The following is a 15,433-nucleotide window of genomic DNA, read 5'->3' on the forward strand; positions in this document are numbered from 1 at the left end:
CATTAGGTCATGCAGCACTCCGTCTGGAGTTTAAGAGTCCCAGCAGAATGCACTGTCCATCAGGTTACTTGATCCTGCTGCCAACTTGTTCAATCCTATCTCTTTTTCAGGGTTTCCTCTTACTTCCTGGTTAACGCTGGTCTGTTACAAAGTTATTTCTGGCATGAATCACAGAATGATACATTCAGAAACAAGCTGAGACACAGAAAGATTGAGAGCACAAGCACAGAGAAATTCAAAAAGAAAAGAGAAACTGATGAGGAGGGCAGGCAGAAAACTATGCGTTAACAAAAGGGCAGAACTCTGAAGCAAGAGAGCAGAGGATTGTGACCATTTACAATGTCCGAGTGCAAGGTGCGTTTGGCAATTCTGATCTGGTGCCAGGTTTTAAATCTTTCAGCAGTACAGAGTGAAGAATCTGCCATTGACGATGGGAACCGTGGAAATGGAAGATTGTTCACTGTTCCCAGTAACAGTCCCACCAGTCATTCACCAGGAGCTGGTTGGGAAACCAAGAGTAAAGGAGCTACTTCAGGTGAACAAGGAACTGCTTCAGGTGAGGATGATCAGTCTTGATAATCCTCTCAATGTTGTCACTTTTCCACAAATCCTGGGAAAACTGTTCATCATGAATTATAAAGTCTGGGAGGCAAACAGCACAGAAATCAACCCTTCAGTCCAACTTGTCCAGGCTGACCAAGTTTTGCCAAACTAATCTAGTCTTATTTGCATTAGTTGTCCCAATTCACTCTAAAACTTTCCTTCTCATGTACCTACCTAAGTGTCTTTTAAACGTTCTACTGTTCTAACAGTCATAGCTGAATCTACTACTCCCTCAGGCAGTTCATTCCACACATGAACTGCCCTCTGTGAAAAGAAAGTTGCCCCTCGGTTCCCTTTTAAATCTTTCTCCTCTCATCTTAAAAATATGCGCCACAGGTTTGAGCTGCCCTGTGCTTGGGAAAAGACCTTTGCTATTCACCTTATCAATGTCCTCATGATTTTATAAACCTCTATAAAGGTCACTGCGTAAATTCCTACGCTTCAGTCCAGTGAAAATTTTTTGTTTTCTTCATTCATTTATGGGGTGAAGGTGTCACTGGCCAGGCAGCATTCATTGCCCATCCCTAATTGCCCAGAGGGCAGTTCAGAGTCAAATCACATTACTGTGGGTCCAGAGTCACATGTAGGTCACACCAGGTAAGGATGGCAGTTGCCTTACCTCAAGGGAATTAGTAAGCCAGATGGGTTTTTCTGAAATTGACAATGGATTCAAGGTCATCATTAGGATCTTCATTCCAGATTTTTTTTTATTGAATGCAAATGCCACCATCTGCCGTGGCAGGACATGAGTCCGGGTCCCCAGAAAATTATCTGGGTCTCAGGGTTAACAGTCTAGTGATGATACCACCCCGCTGTTGCATCTCCTGACCGAGCCCCAGCCTATTCAGCCTATCCTATTAACTCAAGCCTTCAAGTCCTAGAAACCAACTGGATGTAAGTTTGCTCGCTGAGCTAGAAGGTTCGTTTTCAGACGTTTCGTCACCATTCTAGGTAACATCATCAGTGGGCCTCCGGTGAAGCGATGGAGTTATGGTGTTATATAGAAAGCGGGACATAACACCAGCGCTTCACCAGAAACTCACTGATGATGTTACCCAGAATGGTGACAAAACGTCTGAAAACGAACCTTCTTGCTCAGCGAGCAAACTTACATCCAGAACCTCAAACTGAGCTACAAATCTTCTGAAAACTCGCAAACAACCAACTAAATATTTTCTGAACCCTCTCCAATTTAATAATATCCTTCCATCTGTAGGATGACCAGAACTGTGTATAGTATTCCAAAAGCAAGCACACCGATGTCATATTCAACCACATGATTTTTCAACTCCTATAGTCAATGGTCTAAGCACTGAAGACAAATGTGCTAAATACCTTCTTAACCACTCTGTGTTGCAACTTTCAAAGAACCCCTATGTCTCTCTGTTCAATAACACTATTCAGGGCCCAACCACTAATTGCATTAGACCTGCCCTTGTTTATTTCACCAAAATGCAATACTTCGCATTTATCCAAATTAAACTCCATCTGCCAATCCTCAGCACACTGACCCAGTTGATCAAGATCCCTTTGTAAACCTAGGTAACTTCCTTCATTGTCGGTTATACCACCAATTTTGGTGTCATCTGCAAACTTACTAACTGTGCCTGCTAAATTCTCATTAAAATCATTTATCTAAATGGCAAACAAAAGTGATGCAGCACCGATCCCTATGGAACACTGTTGGTCATAGGCCTCAGTCTGAAAAACAACCCACCATTATTAAACAAAAGGTTCAAGACCCCATCGCCGGTACTCCCAAAACTGCCCCCACACCAACTCCACTCCTGGGATGAGCACAGCACCAGGTTAAGCCCATAGCAAGCTCACCCTACCCTTTTAAAACACATAGATAACATAGATAAGCTGCAGAGCTGGGCTGAGAGGTGGCAAATGGAGTTTAATGCGGACAAGTGTGAGGTCATGCACTTTGGTGGGAGTAACCGGAAGGCAAAGTACTGGGCTAATGATAAGATTCTTAGCAGTGCAGATGAGCAGAGCGATCTCGGTGTCCATGTACACAGATCCTTGAAAGTTGCCACCCAGGTTGACAGGGCTGTTAAGAAGGCATACAGTGTTTTAGCTTTTATTAATAGAGGGATCGAGTTCCGGAACCAAGAGGTTATGGTGAAGCTGTACAAAACTCTGGTGCGGCCACACCTGGGGTATTGTGTACAGTTCTGGTCACCGCATTATAAGAAGGACGTGGAAGCTTTCGAAAGGGTGCAGAGGAGATTTACTAGGATGTTGCCTGGTATGGAGGGCAGGTCTTAAGAGGAAAGGCTGAGGGACTTGAGGCTGTTTTCATTAGAGAGAAGAAGGTTGAGAGGTGACTTAATTGAGACATATAAAATAATCAGAGGGTTAGATAGGGCGGATAGGGAGAGCCTTTTTCCAAGGATGGTGACGGCGAGCACGAGGGGGCATAGCTTTAAATTGAGGTGTGAAAGATACAGGACAGATATCAGAGGTAGTTTCTTTACTCAGAGAGTAGTAAGGGAATGGAACGCTTTGCCTGCAACGGTAGTAGATTCACCAACTTTAGGTACATTTAAGTCGTCATTGGATAAGCATATGGACGTACATGGAATAGATGGGCTTGAGATCGGTATGACAGGTCGGCACAACATCGAGGGCTGAAGGGCCTGTACTGTGCTGTCATGTTCTATGTTCTACGTACAAAGTGAAAGTTTCCCCAACTTTTGAACCAAGGTGAAACTTGTGATTCTGAACAAAAGAAAATCAACAAATAAATAAACCATAAATGGTTTTTCTCAATCCTGCCTCCTACAACCACTCTTGGGGTGGGGACAACAAGGGATCAAAATGTAGAATACATATTCCTTAATAAAATAACAACTCCCTTGGCTCTTCCAGGGGGTCAAAAATTGAAACAATGGGAAAATAAAACAGCCCTGTTCTTGGGGCACCAACCTGTAAACAAAAGCAACTCAAAAGGCAAAAATGGAAAATTATACTAGGGAAAGAATAGGTTCACAAAATCAAAATGTTATTGTTCAGGTTTATGATCTCCTTCAGCCCCCGTGGTGCCCACTGGTCACAAAAGACCACGACCATGCTCAGTCATAACCGCGAAAGAGGGCTGTAAGTCAGGAACGAGAGGCCCTCCTCGGTCGCTGCCTGGGCGCGTTAATGGCCAGGCCCGTGGCAAAGCCATGTGAAGGTTTGTAGCCTTGTCTGCCCTTCTCCGCACCTATTGCCTGTCAATCAGAAGTGTGGGGCATAAGCGGAAGACCGACTCTTCCAGGCCATAGAATGTGCACATGGTCTACTATCCAGTAAACTTGCTCAGTCGGCAGTTGCACAGGCCACCATGTGCAGCATTCTACTTCCCCCCCGCCCAACCAAAGCCCAATATGAGAGGGGAGGCTGCCTTCGCAGATGGCCCTCACTGGGGATCTCTGCCACTGGAGGGCAAAACGTCACACCCAGGTGAGTCCCAATGGCGAGTGAAGATGCAACAGTGGACAGTGTGCAGCATCAACCTGCACACAACACCTCAATGCTGTTCAAAACGGCACCGGTACGGCTGAGACAGCTCAGATTGTGGGGCACACCACATCATCGGGGAGAGTCCGCAGCACAGGGCCAATGTTGAATTCCGGACAGGCATGGGTCAGTTCATCTAAAGCCCACCTCATGCTTGAGCCACTGAGTGCACGCAAGATGGTGGGGCCGAGGGCCTTGTCCATCAGACTTTGGAAGGGTCAGGTTGCGAACTGGAGGTTACCAACCCCCTCGTGGCCAATTGTGCTGGCGTTATCCACGCCAGCCTGCTCCTTTGCCATCCAGGGCGATCCTGACTCTGGCCAGCCTTGCATCCCAAGATCTCTCCTCCATCAGCCAGAACAAACCACGCCTCGGGAGTAACCTGTTGCTGACCAGTGGCTCCCTAATGAGAACCAGCACTCATTTAGAGGGAGAGCTCTGGCACGAGCCTACTGTGTCCCAGGCTTTGGTCAAGTCCAGATAAAAGACCATCAATTCCTGATAGGTGACCCAAGGCTGGGACCATGCCTCAAAAACGGAGGCTGCGCGCCCGATGGAAAAAATGTCATCAGGGCACACCACCTTGAAGGAGGATCTACAAAAAGGTATCGCTGCGGGGTCTGAAGGCAGAAAGTAGTTACCTGGGTGTGAAGAGAACCAGCGCCTGACCACCCTCCTCAAGCGGTAAACTCAGAACAGCAGCAATGACCCAGTGTTGTCTCTTGTCCCAGAAAGATCTGACAAGTTTTTTATGGATATTGGTGACAAAGCCGGGGGACGGACCAACGTGACCAGCCGGTACCACAACATGGCAGCCACCAGCTGGTTTATGACCAGCACTTGCACTCTGTATGGCAACACTTGGAGCAGCCCTGTCCAGCGTGCTGGGTGAGCAGTCACCATGGTCTTCAACTCTTGTCAATTTGCTGGCCAGAATTCCTCAGCAGGGCAAAAATGGCCTCTCAGGTAGAGAAGGGGAGTGGTACAGCACTGGAGCTCCTCTGGCAGGGGGTCCATATGCCATGGACCAATTGGAAGTCCCAAACACTTGCTCCAGTTGATTTCTGTGGAGGATGCCACCAAGTAGACCTCCTGGCACTTGTGCATCCTCTGCAGGTCAACTGGATCTGTGAACATGATGGACAAGGAGTCATCAATATGCAGGAAGAACTACCTCCAGCCGTGGCCCACACAAAGCCAAACCCGTCACCTGCTTATGTAAGAGGTGCAGGAAATCCACGCAGAGAAATCAAAGTTAGCTGGACTGGGGTGCAGCCTTGACACACTCATCTCCCAAATTGCCAGGGAGCCATCAGGGCCCTGTTCACCTTCACTAGGCACTTTGGGTTCCATTCCATCCTCGGGCAACTGTCTGTGTAGAGTTTGCATATTCTCCCTGCGTCTGCATGGGTTTCCTCTAGGTGTTTCGGTTTCCTCCCACAGTTCAAAGACGTGCAGGCTAGGTGGATTGGCCATGCTAAATTGCCCATAGTGTTCAGGGATGTGCAAATTATGTGGGTTATGGGAGGATGGATCTGGGTGGGATGCTCTGAGGGTCGCTGTGGACTTGTTGGGCCGAAGGGCCTGTTTCCACACTGTAGGGATTCTATGACCAATGCTAACGCCTCTGAACTCATGGTATCTCACTTGAGAAACCCTCCCACTTGCCCGTTATCCCCGTACCTGCGAACAGTGTACTCTAATCAACTCTTGAAAGTTCCTGTCTCATACTATCAAAGTTTTCCAATTAAGAACTTTACATTTGAACAAGGCCTGTGTTTTTCCATAACTACTTTAAAACTAACAGAATTATGATCACTAGTCTCAAAGTATTTCCCCACTAATCATTCAGTCACTTGCCCAGCCTTATTTCTATAGTAGGTAAATCTACACATTGACAAAGAAAATAGTCTGTATGACATTTAACAAATTCCTCACCATCCAAGCCTTTAAGAATAGGGCAGTTCCAGTCTATGTTTGGAAAGTTAGAATGTCCAGCTATTACAACCTATTACAGCTATCTGCAATCTCTCTACATATTTGTCCCTCAATTTTCCTTTGACTATTGGGGTGCCGATAGTACAATCCCGTCCTTTTTTGATTTCTGAGTACCACTCACATTGAGACATACAGCACGGAACCAGACCTTTCGGTCCAACTTATTTGTGTTGCCCAGGCAGCCCACTTACCAGCATTTGGCCCATATCCCTCTAAACCCTTTCTGTTCATATACCCATTTTAAATACTGTAATTGTACCCACTTCCACCTCTTCCTCTGGCAGTTCGTTCTATACATGCACCACTCTCGATGTGAAGAGGTAACCCTCTCAGGTCCTCTTTAAATCTTGTAGTGTCTGTGAAGAGAAAAATCAGAAGTAGTGTTTTAGGTCTGGTGACCTTTCCTCAGAACCTCAGACCCAAATCAGAAGTAGTGTTTTAGGTCTGGTGACCTTTCCTCAGAACCTCAGACCCAAAATGTTGACTCTGATTTTTTTCTTCAGATACTGCCAGACCTGCTGAGCCTTTCCAGCAACTTCTGCTTTTGTTCATGATTTACAGCATCCACAGTACTTTTGGTCCTTTTTAAATCTGACCCCTCATACCTTAAGTCCTCCAGTTTTGGACTCCTCCATCTTAGTAAAAAGTCCTTGGCTATTCACCCTACCCATGCACTTCTTGAATATATGAACCTCTGAGTTCACCCCTCAATCTCTGACATTTCAGAGAAAAACACCCTAGCTATTTAGCCCCTCCCTGTAACTCCAACCCTGTACTCCCAGCAACATCCTTGTAAATCTTTTCTGTATCCTCTCAAGTTTAACAACATCCTTCCGATGGAAAGGTGACGACACAGTATGCAGTATTATATGCAGTATTCCAAAAGTGGTGTCACCAATGTCCTGTTGGGCCACACATGACATCGCCAATCAAAAACACCACTCCCTCTCCTCTCTTGCCTCCCTTTCTATATTTCATAAAGCATCTAAAACCAGGAACAGCCAAACCCAGTGCATTAATCGAAACCAACAAAAATTGAGACTCTGCACACTGAACAGCACACCTACCATACACCAAGGGCAACGGATGTATGGAACTCTCTTCTGCAAATGACAATTAATATTAGATCAAGTGTTTGTTTAAAATTGGAAATTGGTGGAAGTCTGTTATTGAGAAGCGTTCAGGGATATGGGACAACGAAGATAGGTGGAGTTTGGCCAACAATCAGCTATCGAATGGTGGAACAGACTTGAGGGGTTAAACGTCCTCCTCCGAGTACAAATGCTCACTTGGCAAGATCTGTACACGTCAACATTCATACCCTCCAGGTGATGGTAGTGAGTCTTCCCAAACTGGTGCAGTCCATTTGGGGCTCAAATCTAGCGTCAAATTGGAAACTCTTGGACAGTGCTGAAATGGTTATAAGACATCCAAGTCAGCAGTGTGCATGATCTAGTGGGTAACATGGAGGAGGTGCAGGTATACACCAAAAATAGGGCAAAGTCAACATCGGTTTCATCAAGGGAAGGTCATGCCTGACAAATCTGCTAGAATTCTTTGAGGAAGTAGTTAGAGATGTTAATATAAAACATATAACAGTACAGCACAATACAGGTCCTTCGGCCCACGACTTTGTGCCGAACTTTTGCCCTAAACCTAAGGTCTATCTAACCTCCACTCCTATCTTATACTATCATCTATATGCATATCTAATAACCGCTTAAATGCCCCTAACGAGGCCAACTCCACTAGCCTCTCCAGCAATACATTCTACGCCCCTACTACTCTCCGAGTAAAGAACCTACCTCTGATGTCTCCCCGATATCTACCTCCTTTCAATCTAAAACTATGTTCCCTCGTAAAAGCTACCTCCACCTGAGGAAAATATCTCTGGCTGTCCACTCTATCTATACCTCTGATCATTCTGTACACCTCGTTCAAGTCAACTCTCATCTGTCGTCGTTCTAAAGAAAAAAGCCCTAGTTCTCTCAACCTTCCCTCGTAAGACCTTCCCTTCATTCCAGGCAAAATCCTGGTAAATCTCCTCTGCACCTTTTCTAACGCTTTCACATCTTTCCTGTAATGAAGTGACCAGAACTGGACACAATACTCCAGATGTGGCCGAACCAGGCTTTTGTATAGCTGGAGCATAACATCATGGATCTTGAAGTCAATCCCTCTATTAATGAAAGCTAACACACCATACGCCTTTTTAATTAATTTATCCACCTGGGTGGCAGGTCTGAGGGGACTGTGAACATGAGCCCCAAGATCCCTCTGCTCTTCCACACTGCCAAGAATCTTTCCGTTAACCCTGTATTCTGCTTTCAAATTTGCCCTTCCAAAACGAATCACCTCACACTTTTCAGGGTTAAACTCCACCTGCCACTTCTCAGCCCAGCTCAGCATTCTATCAATGTCCTTTTGTAACCTAGAGCAGCCATCCGCACTGTCTACAACGTGACCCACCTTCGTATCATAGAACATAGAACATAGAAAAGTACAGCACAGTACAGGCCCTTCGGCCCACAATGTTGTGTCACGGAATAATCCGAATCCAAAAATAAAATAACCGAACCTACATTCCCCTCAATTCACTGCTCTCCGTGTGCATGTCCAGCAGTCGCTTAAGTGTCACTAATGACTCCGCTTCCATGACTACCACTGGTAAACTATTCCATGCGCTCACGACTCTCTGGGTGAAGAACCTCCCGCTGACGTCTCCTCTATACCTTCTTCCTAACACCTTAAAACTATGACCCCTCGTGGCAGTCAATATCGCCCTGGGGGAAAGTAGCTCATCAATCTGTATAAATGTATTCTTTACCATGTTAGCTTTCACAGTACGTACTTATAAATTATTCAAATTCATTTTGTCAACACTGAAGTTCCAATAAGAAACTTGTCTCCTCAAAGTGACATTTTCTCTGATTACACAGGCTAACTCAATTGCTGACATTATTCATGGTAAAATGTTTCATACTGGTTTGGAAATTCAGATCCATCCCTAAACTTCAACCCGACTAAAAATACCACAAGAGATTATGAAAACATCCCATGATGGCCCAAGAGAATTCCACCATGTAATTTTACCCAAAATGGTAGAATGTGCTGAATTAAAAAGCTAATAACTGACATACTGCCTGATGATATAATACTGATCTCCACATTTTCTACTCCCTCCCTTGCCTTCACTCGGTGACGGCAGTGTGTACAGTCTCCTAGATGAGCAACAACAGATACATAGGAACAGTAATAATGGGAACTGCAGATGCTGGAGAATCCAAGATAATAAAGTGTGGAGCTGGATGAACACAGCAGGCCCAGCAGCATCTCAGGAGCACAAAAGCTGACGTTTCGGGCCTAGACCCTTCATCAGAGACGGTGATGAGGTGAGGGTTCTGGAATAAATAGGGAGAGAAGGGGAGGGGGACCGAAGATGGAGAGAAGATACGTGGAGAGGAGAGTATAGGTGGGGAGGTAGGGAGGGGATAGGTCAGTCCAGGGAAGACAGACAGGTCAAGGTATACTGTATCTATTGTACCCTGTGTGTCTTCCTCTACATTGGGGAAACCAAGCGGAGGCTTGGGGACTGCTTTGCAGAACACCTCCGCTCGGTTTGCAATAAACAACACACCTCCCAGTCACAAACCATTTCAACTCCCCCTCCCATTCTTTAGATGACGTGTCCATCATGGGCCCCCTGCAGTGCCACAATGATGCCACCGAAGGTTGCAGGGACAGCAACTCATATTCCGCTTGGGAACCCTGCAGCCCAATGGTATCAATGTGGACTTCACCAGCTTCAAAATCTCCCCTTCCCCCACCACATCCCAAAACTAGCCCAGTTCGTCCCCTCCCCCCACTGCACCACACAAGCAGCCCAGCTCTTCCCCTCCCCCCACTGCATCCCCAAACCAGTCCAACCTGTCTCTGCCTCCCTAACCTGTTCTTCCTCTCATCCATCCCCTCCTCCCACCTCAAGCTGCACCTCCATTTCCTACCTACTAACCTCATCCCACCGCCTCGACCTGTCCATCTTCCCTGGACTGACCTATCCCCTCCCTACCTCCCCACCTATACTCTCCTCTCCACCTATCTTCTTTTCTCTCCATCTTCGGTCAGCCTCTCCCATCTCCCTATTTATTCCAGAACTCTCACCCCATCCCCATCTCTGATGAAGGGTCTAGGCCCGAAACGTCAGTTACATAGGAACACTAATTTTCTCTTTAATTGAGTTTGCTTCCTTGTCCTTTCAGGTAGTGCATTCCGAATCACAATAAATCACTACACAAGAAATGCGTCAGAGATCGTATGAACTGCAGATGCCGGAGAATCTGAGACTTAATTGAAACACATAAAATAATCAGAGGGTTAGATAGGGTGGATAGGGAAAGCCTTTTTCCTCGGATGGTGACGGCGAGCACGAGGGGGCATAGCTTTAAATTGAGGGGTGAAAGATATAGGACAGACATCAGAGGTAGTTTCTTTACTCAGAGAGTAGTAAGGGAATGGAACGCTTTGCCTGCAACGGTACTAGATTCGACAACTTTAGGCACATATAAGTCGTCATTGGATAAGCATACGGACGTACACGGAATAGTGTAGGTTAGATGGGCTTGAGATCGGTATGACAGGTCGGCACAGCATCGAAGTCCAAAGGGCCTGTACTGTGCTGCAATGTTCAATGTTCTATAACAAGGTGTAGAGCTGGATGTACACAGCAGGCCAAGCAGCATCAGAAGGGCAGGAAAGCTGACGTTTTGGGTCTAGGCATTTTTCTGAAGAAGGGTCTAGACCCGAAACATCAGCTTTCCTGCTCCTCTGATGCTGCTTGGCCTGCTGTGATCATCCACCTCTACACCATGTTATCACAAGAAATGTGTTCCCTTTTTGGCTCCTATTTTAAATTCCAGCTTTTTAATCAAATTCAAGTTTTACCATTCACCAAGGTTCCTACAACACCCAGCACCCACTCAGCAATTCTGTCAGTGAGTGCCTTAGTTTTGATTTGATGTTTCACTTTCTGAAGAGAACTATAGCCTTCAGAAACAACTGAACAAATGCCAATACCGAACAAAATATGATGGAGTATCACAGAATCCCGACAGTGTGGAAAGAGGCCATTCAGCTCCTTGATCTGCACAAACCCTCAGAAGAACACCCTATCCAGACCCAGCCCCCTATCTTATTCCCATAACCACAAATTTAACAATGACTAATCCACGTAGCTGACACATCCTGCACACTACCGGCAATTTAGCATGGCCAGTCTACCTAACCTGCATAACTTTGTTCTTTGTTCTAAACCGGAGCACCTGGCAGCTACCAGTGCAGACGTGGTATGAGCATGCAAACTCTACATAGACACTTACCCAAGGCTGGAATTGAACCGAGGTCCACGGTGCTGCCAGGCAGAAGTGCTAAACGCTGCCATCTTGTTGCCCATTTGTGGGCATCACTTCACAACGGTGTTTTCAATTTAGGAAAGAACAGGTAAAACAAGCATTAAAAATACAATGTTCTGCAACATAGGTAACAAAGTGTGGAGCTGGATGAACACAGCAGGCCAAGCAGCATCTTAGGAGCACAAAAGCTAACGTTTCGGGCCTAGACCCTTCATCAGAAAGAGGGTTGGGGAGAGGTTTCTGAAATAAATAGGGAGAGACAGGGAAGCGGATCGAAGATGGATAGAGGAGAAGATAGGTGGAGAGGAGAGTACATGTGGGGAGGTAGGGAGGGGATAGGTCAGTCCGGGGAGGACGGACAGGTCAAGGGGGTGGGATGAGGTTAGTAGGAAGGAAATGAAGGTGCGGCGTGAGGTGGGAGGAGGGGACAGGTGAGAAGAAGAACAGGTTAGGGAGGCGGGGATGAGCTGGGCTGGTTTTGGGATGCAGTGGCGGGGTGTGTGGTGCGTGGGGGGGAAGATTTTGAAGATTGTGAAATCCACATTAATACCATTAGGCTGCAGGGTTCCCAGGCGGAATATGAGTTGCTGTTCCTGCAACCTTCGGGTGGCATCATTATGGCACTGCAGGAGGCCAAGGATGGACGTGTCATCTAAGGCATGGGAGGGGGAGTTGAAATGGTTCGCGACTGGGAGGTGCAGTTGTCTATTGCGAACTGATTGGAGGTGTTCTGCAAAGCGGTCCCCAAGCCTCCACTTGGTTTCCCCAATGTAGAGGAAGCCACAATGGGTATAGCGGATGTAGTATATCACATTGCCAGATGTGCAGGTGAACATCTGCTTGATATGGAAAGTCATCTTGGGGCCTGGGATGTGGGTGAGGGAGGAGGTGTGGGGGCAAGTGTAGCACTTTCTGTGGTTGCAGGGGACAGTGTCGGGTGTGGTGGCCCGCAGACATGGGAGACGCAGCTGTAGTATGGCGCACTGACCTCTACGTTGCGGCAGCCAGACGCCACCGCTCCGACACCGCCTCCTACTGCTCCCTTGATGTTGACCACACCCCTGAGCACCAAACCATCATCTCCCAAACCATCCACAACCTCATGACCTCAGGTGACCTCCCACCCACAGATTCCAACCTCATTGTTCCCCAACCCCACACCGTCCGCTTCTATCTCCTTCCCAAAATCCACAAACCCGCCTGTCCTGGTCGACCTATTATCTCCGCCTGCTGTTGCCCAACCAAACGCATCTCCACCTATCTGGACTCCATTTTCTCCCCCTTGGTCCAGGAACTCCCTGCCTATGCCTGTGACACCACCCATGCCCTCCAGCTCCTCCAGAACCTCCAATTCCCCGGCCCCAACACCTCATTTTCACCATGGACGTCCAGTCCCTTTACACCTGCATTCCCCATGCAGATGGCCTAAAGGCCCTCCGCTTCTTCCTGTCCCGCAGACCTGCCCAGTCCCCCTCCACTGACACCCTCATCCACCTAGCCAAACTCGTCCTCACCCTCAACAACTTCTCTTTCAATTCCTCCACTTCATACAGAGAAAGTGGGGGGCCATGGGTACCCGCATGGGCCCACACTATGCCTGTCTCTTTGTAGGTTACGTGGAATAGTCCCTCTCCTGCACCGACACTGGCCCTAAACCCGACCTCTTCCTCTGTTACATTGATGACTGTACCAGCGCTGCCTCATGCTCCCAAGAGGAGCTCAAACAGTTCATCCACTTCACCAACGCCTTCCACCCCAACCTCAAGTTCACCTAGTCTATCTCTAACATCTCCCTTACCTTCCTGGGCCTCTCTGTCTCCATCTCAGGCAACCACCTAGAAACCGATGTCCATTTCAAGCCCACCGACTCCCACAGTTACCTAGAATAAACCTCCTCCCACCCACCTTCCTGCAAAAATTCCATCCCCTATTCCCAATATCTTCACCGCCGCTGCATCTGCTCCCAGGATGAGGCATTCCACTCCCATTCAACCCAGATGTCCTCGTTCTTCAAGAATCGCAACCTTCCCCCCGCAGCAGTCAAGTACGCCCTCGACTGTGTCTCCTGCATTTCCCACAACTCATCCCACACACCCCGTCCCCGCAATCACTGCCAAAAGAGAATCCCCCACGTCTTCACATACCACCCCACCAACCTCCGGATACAATGCATCATCCTTCGACACTTCTGCCATCTACAATCCGACCCCACCACCAAAAACATTTTTCCAACCCACACCCTTGTCTGCTTTCTGGAGAGAACACTCTCTCCGTGGCTTCCTTGTTCGCTCCACACTCCCCTCCAACCCCACCACACCCAGCACTTTGCCCTGCAACCTACACTTGCCCCCACACCTGCTCCTTCATCCTCACCCCAGGCCCAAAGGTGACTTTCCACATCTAGCAGATGTTCACCTGCACATCTGCCAATGTGGTACACTGCATCCACTGGACCAACTGTGGCTTCCTCTACATTGGGGAAACCAAGCGGAGTCTTTGGGATCGCTTTGCAGAACACCTACTCTCGGTTCACAATAAACAACTGCACCTCCCAGTCGCGAACCATTTCAACTCCCCCTCCCATTCCTTAGACGACATGCCCATCCTGGGCTTCCTGCAGTGCCACCATGATGACACCCAAAGGTTGCTGGAACAGCAACTTATATTTCACTTTGGAACCCTGCAGCCCAAAATCTCCCCTCCCTCCACTGCATCCCAAAACTAGTGCAGCTCATCTCCGCCACCTTAATGTGTTCTTCTTCTCACCTATCCCCTCTTCCCACCTCAAGACGCACCTTCATTTCCTACCTACTAACCTCATCCCACCCCCTTGACCTGTCTGTCCTCCCTGGACTGACCTATCCCCTCCCTACCTCCCCACCTATACTCTCCTCTCCACCCATCTTCTCACCTATTCATCTTTGATCCATCTCCCGCCTCTCCCTATTTATTTCAGAACCCTCTCCGCATCCCCCTTTTCTGAAGAAGGGTCTCGGCCCAAAACATCAGCTTTTGCGCTCCTACAACGCTGCTTGGCCTGTGTATTCATCCAGCTCCACACTTTGTTATCTGTATCTTTGGATACAGAATTGGCTGGCCAACAGAAGACAGCGAGTGGTAGTAGAAGGAAAATATTCTGCCTGGAAGTCAGTGGTGAGTGGGGTTCCACAGGGCTCTGTCCTTGGGCCTCTACTGTTTGTAATTTTTATTAATGACTTGGACGAGGGAATTGAAGGATGGGTCAGCAAGTTTGCAGACGACACAAAGGTCGGAGGTGTCGTTGACAGTGTAGAGGGCTGTTGTAGGCTGCAGCGGGACATTGACAGGATGCAGAGATGGGCTGAGAGGTGGCAGATGGAGTTCAACCTGGATAAATGCGAGGTGATGCATTTTGGAAGGTCGAATTTGAAAGCTGAGTACAGGATTAAGGATAGGATTCTTGGCAGCGTGGAGGAACAGAGGGATCTTGGTGTGCAGATACATAGATCCCTTAAAATGGCCACCCAAGTGGACAGGGTTGTTAAGAAAGCATATGGTGTTTTGGCTTTCATTAACAGGGGGATTGAGTTTAAGAGTCGTGAGATCTTGTTGCAGCTCTATAAAACTTTGGTTAGACCGCACTTGGAATACTGCGTCCAGTTCTGGGCGCCCTATTATAGGAAAGATGTGGATGCTTTGGAGAGGGTTCAGAGGAGGTTTACCAGGATGCTGCCTGGACTGGAGGGCTTATCTTATGAAGAGAGGTTGACTGAGCTCGGTCTCTTTTCATTGGAGAAAAGGAGGAGGAGAGGGGACCTAATTGAGGTATACAAGATAATGAGAGGCATAGATAGAGTTGATAGCCAGAGACTATTTCCCAGGGCAGAAATGGCTAGCACGAGGGGTCATAGTTTTAAGCTGGTTGGAGGAAAGTA

General features: G+C 47.6%; 1 protein-coding gene across 1 annotated transcript in view; it reads left to right on the forward strand.

The window, feature by feature from the left end:
- The first annotated feature begins 339 nt into the window (after nucleotides 1-339).
- LOC132209536 (disintegrin and metalloproteinase domain-containing protein 12-like) overlaps nucleotides 340-15,433 on the forward strand; it is a 197,082-nt gene continuing 181,988 nt past the window's right edge. Inside the window, exon 1 of the mRNA XM_059645219.1 lies at nucleotides 340-556. Within this exon, the coding sequence (XP_059501202.1) occupies nucleotides 340-556 (217 nt within the window). The remainder of the gene's footprint in view (nucleotides 557-15,433) is intronic.

This window comes from Stegostoma tigrinum, chromosome 1, assembly GCF_030684315.1.
Source record: "Stegostoma tigrinum isolate sSteTig4 chromosome 1, sSteTig4.hap1, whole genome shotgun sequence".
In the NCBI taxonomy this organism is placed as follows: domain Eukaryota; kingdom Metazoa; phylum Chordata; class Chondrichthyes; order Orectolobiformes; family Stegostomatidae; genus Stegostoma; species Stegostoma tigrinum.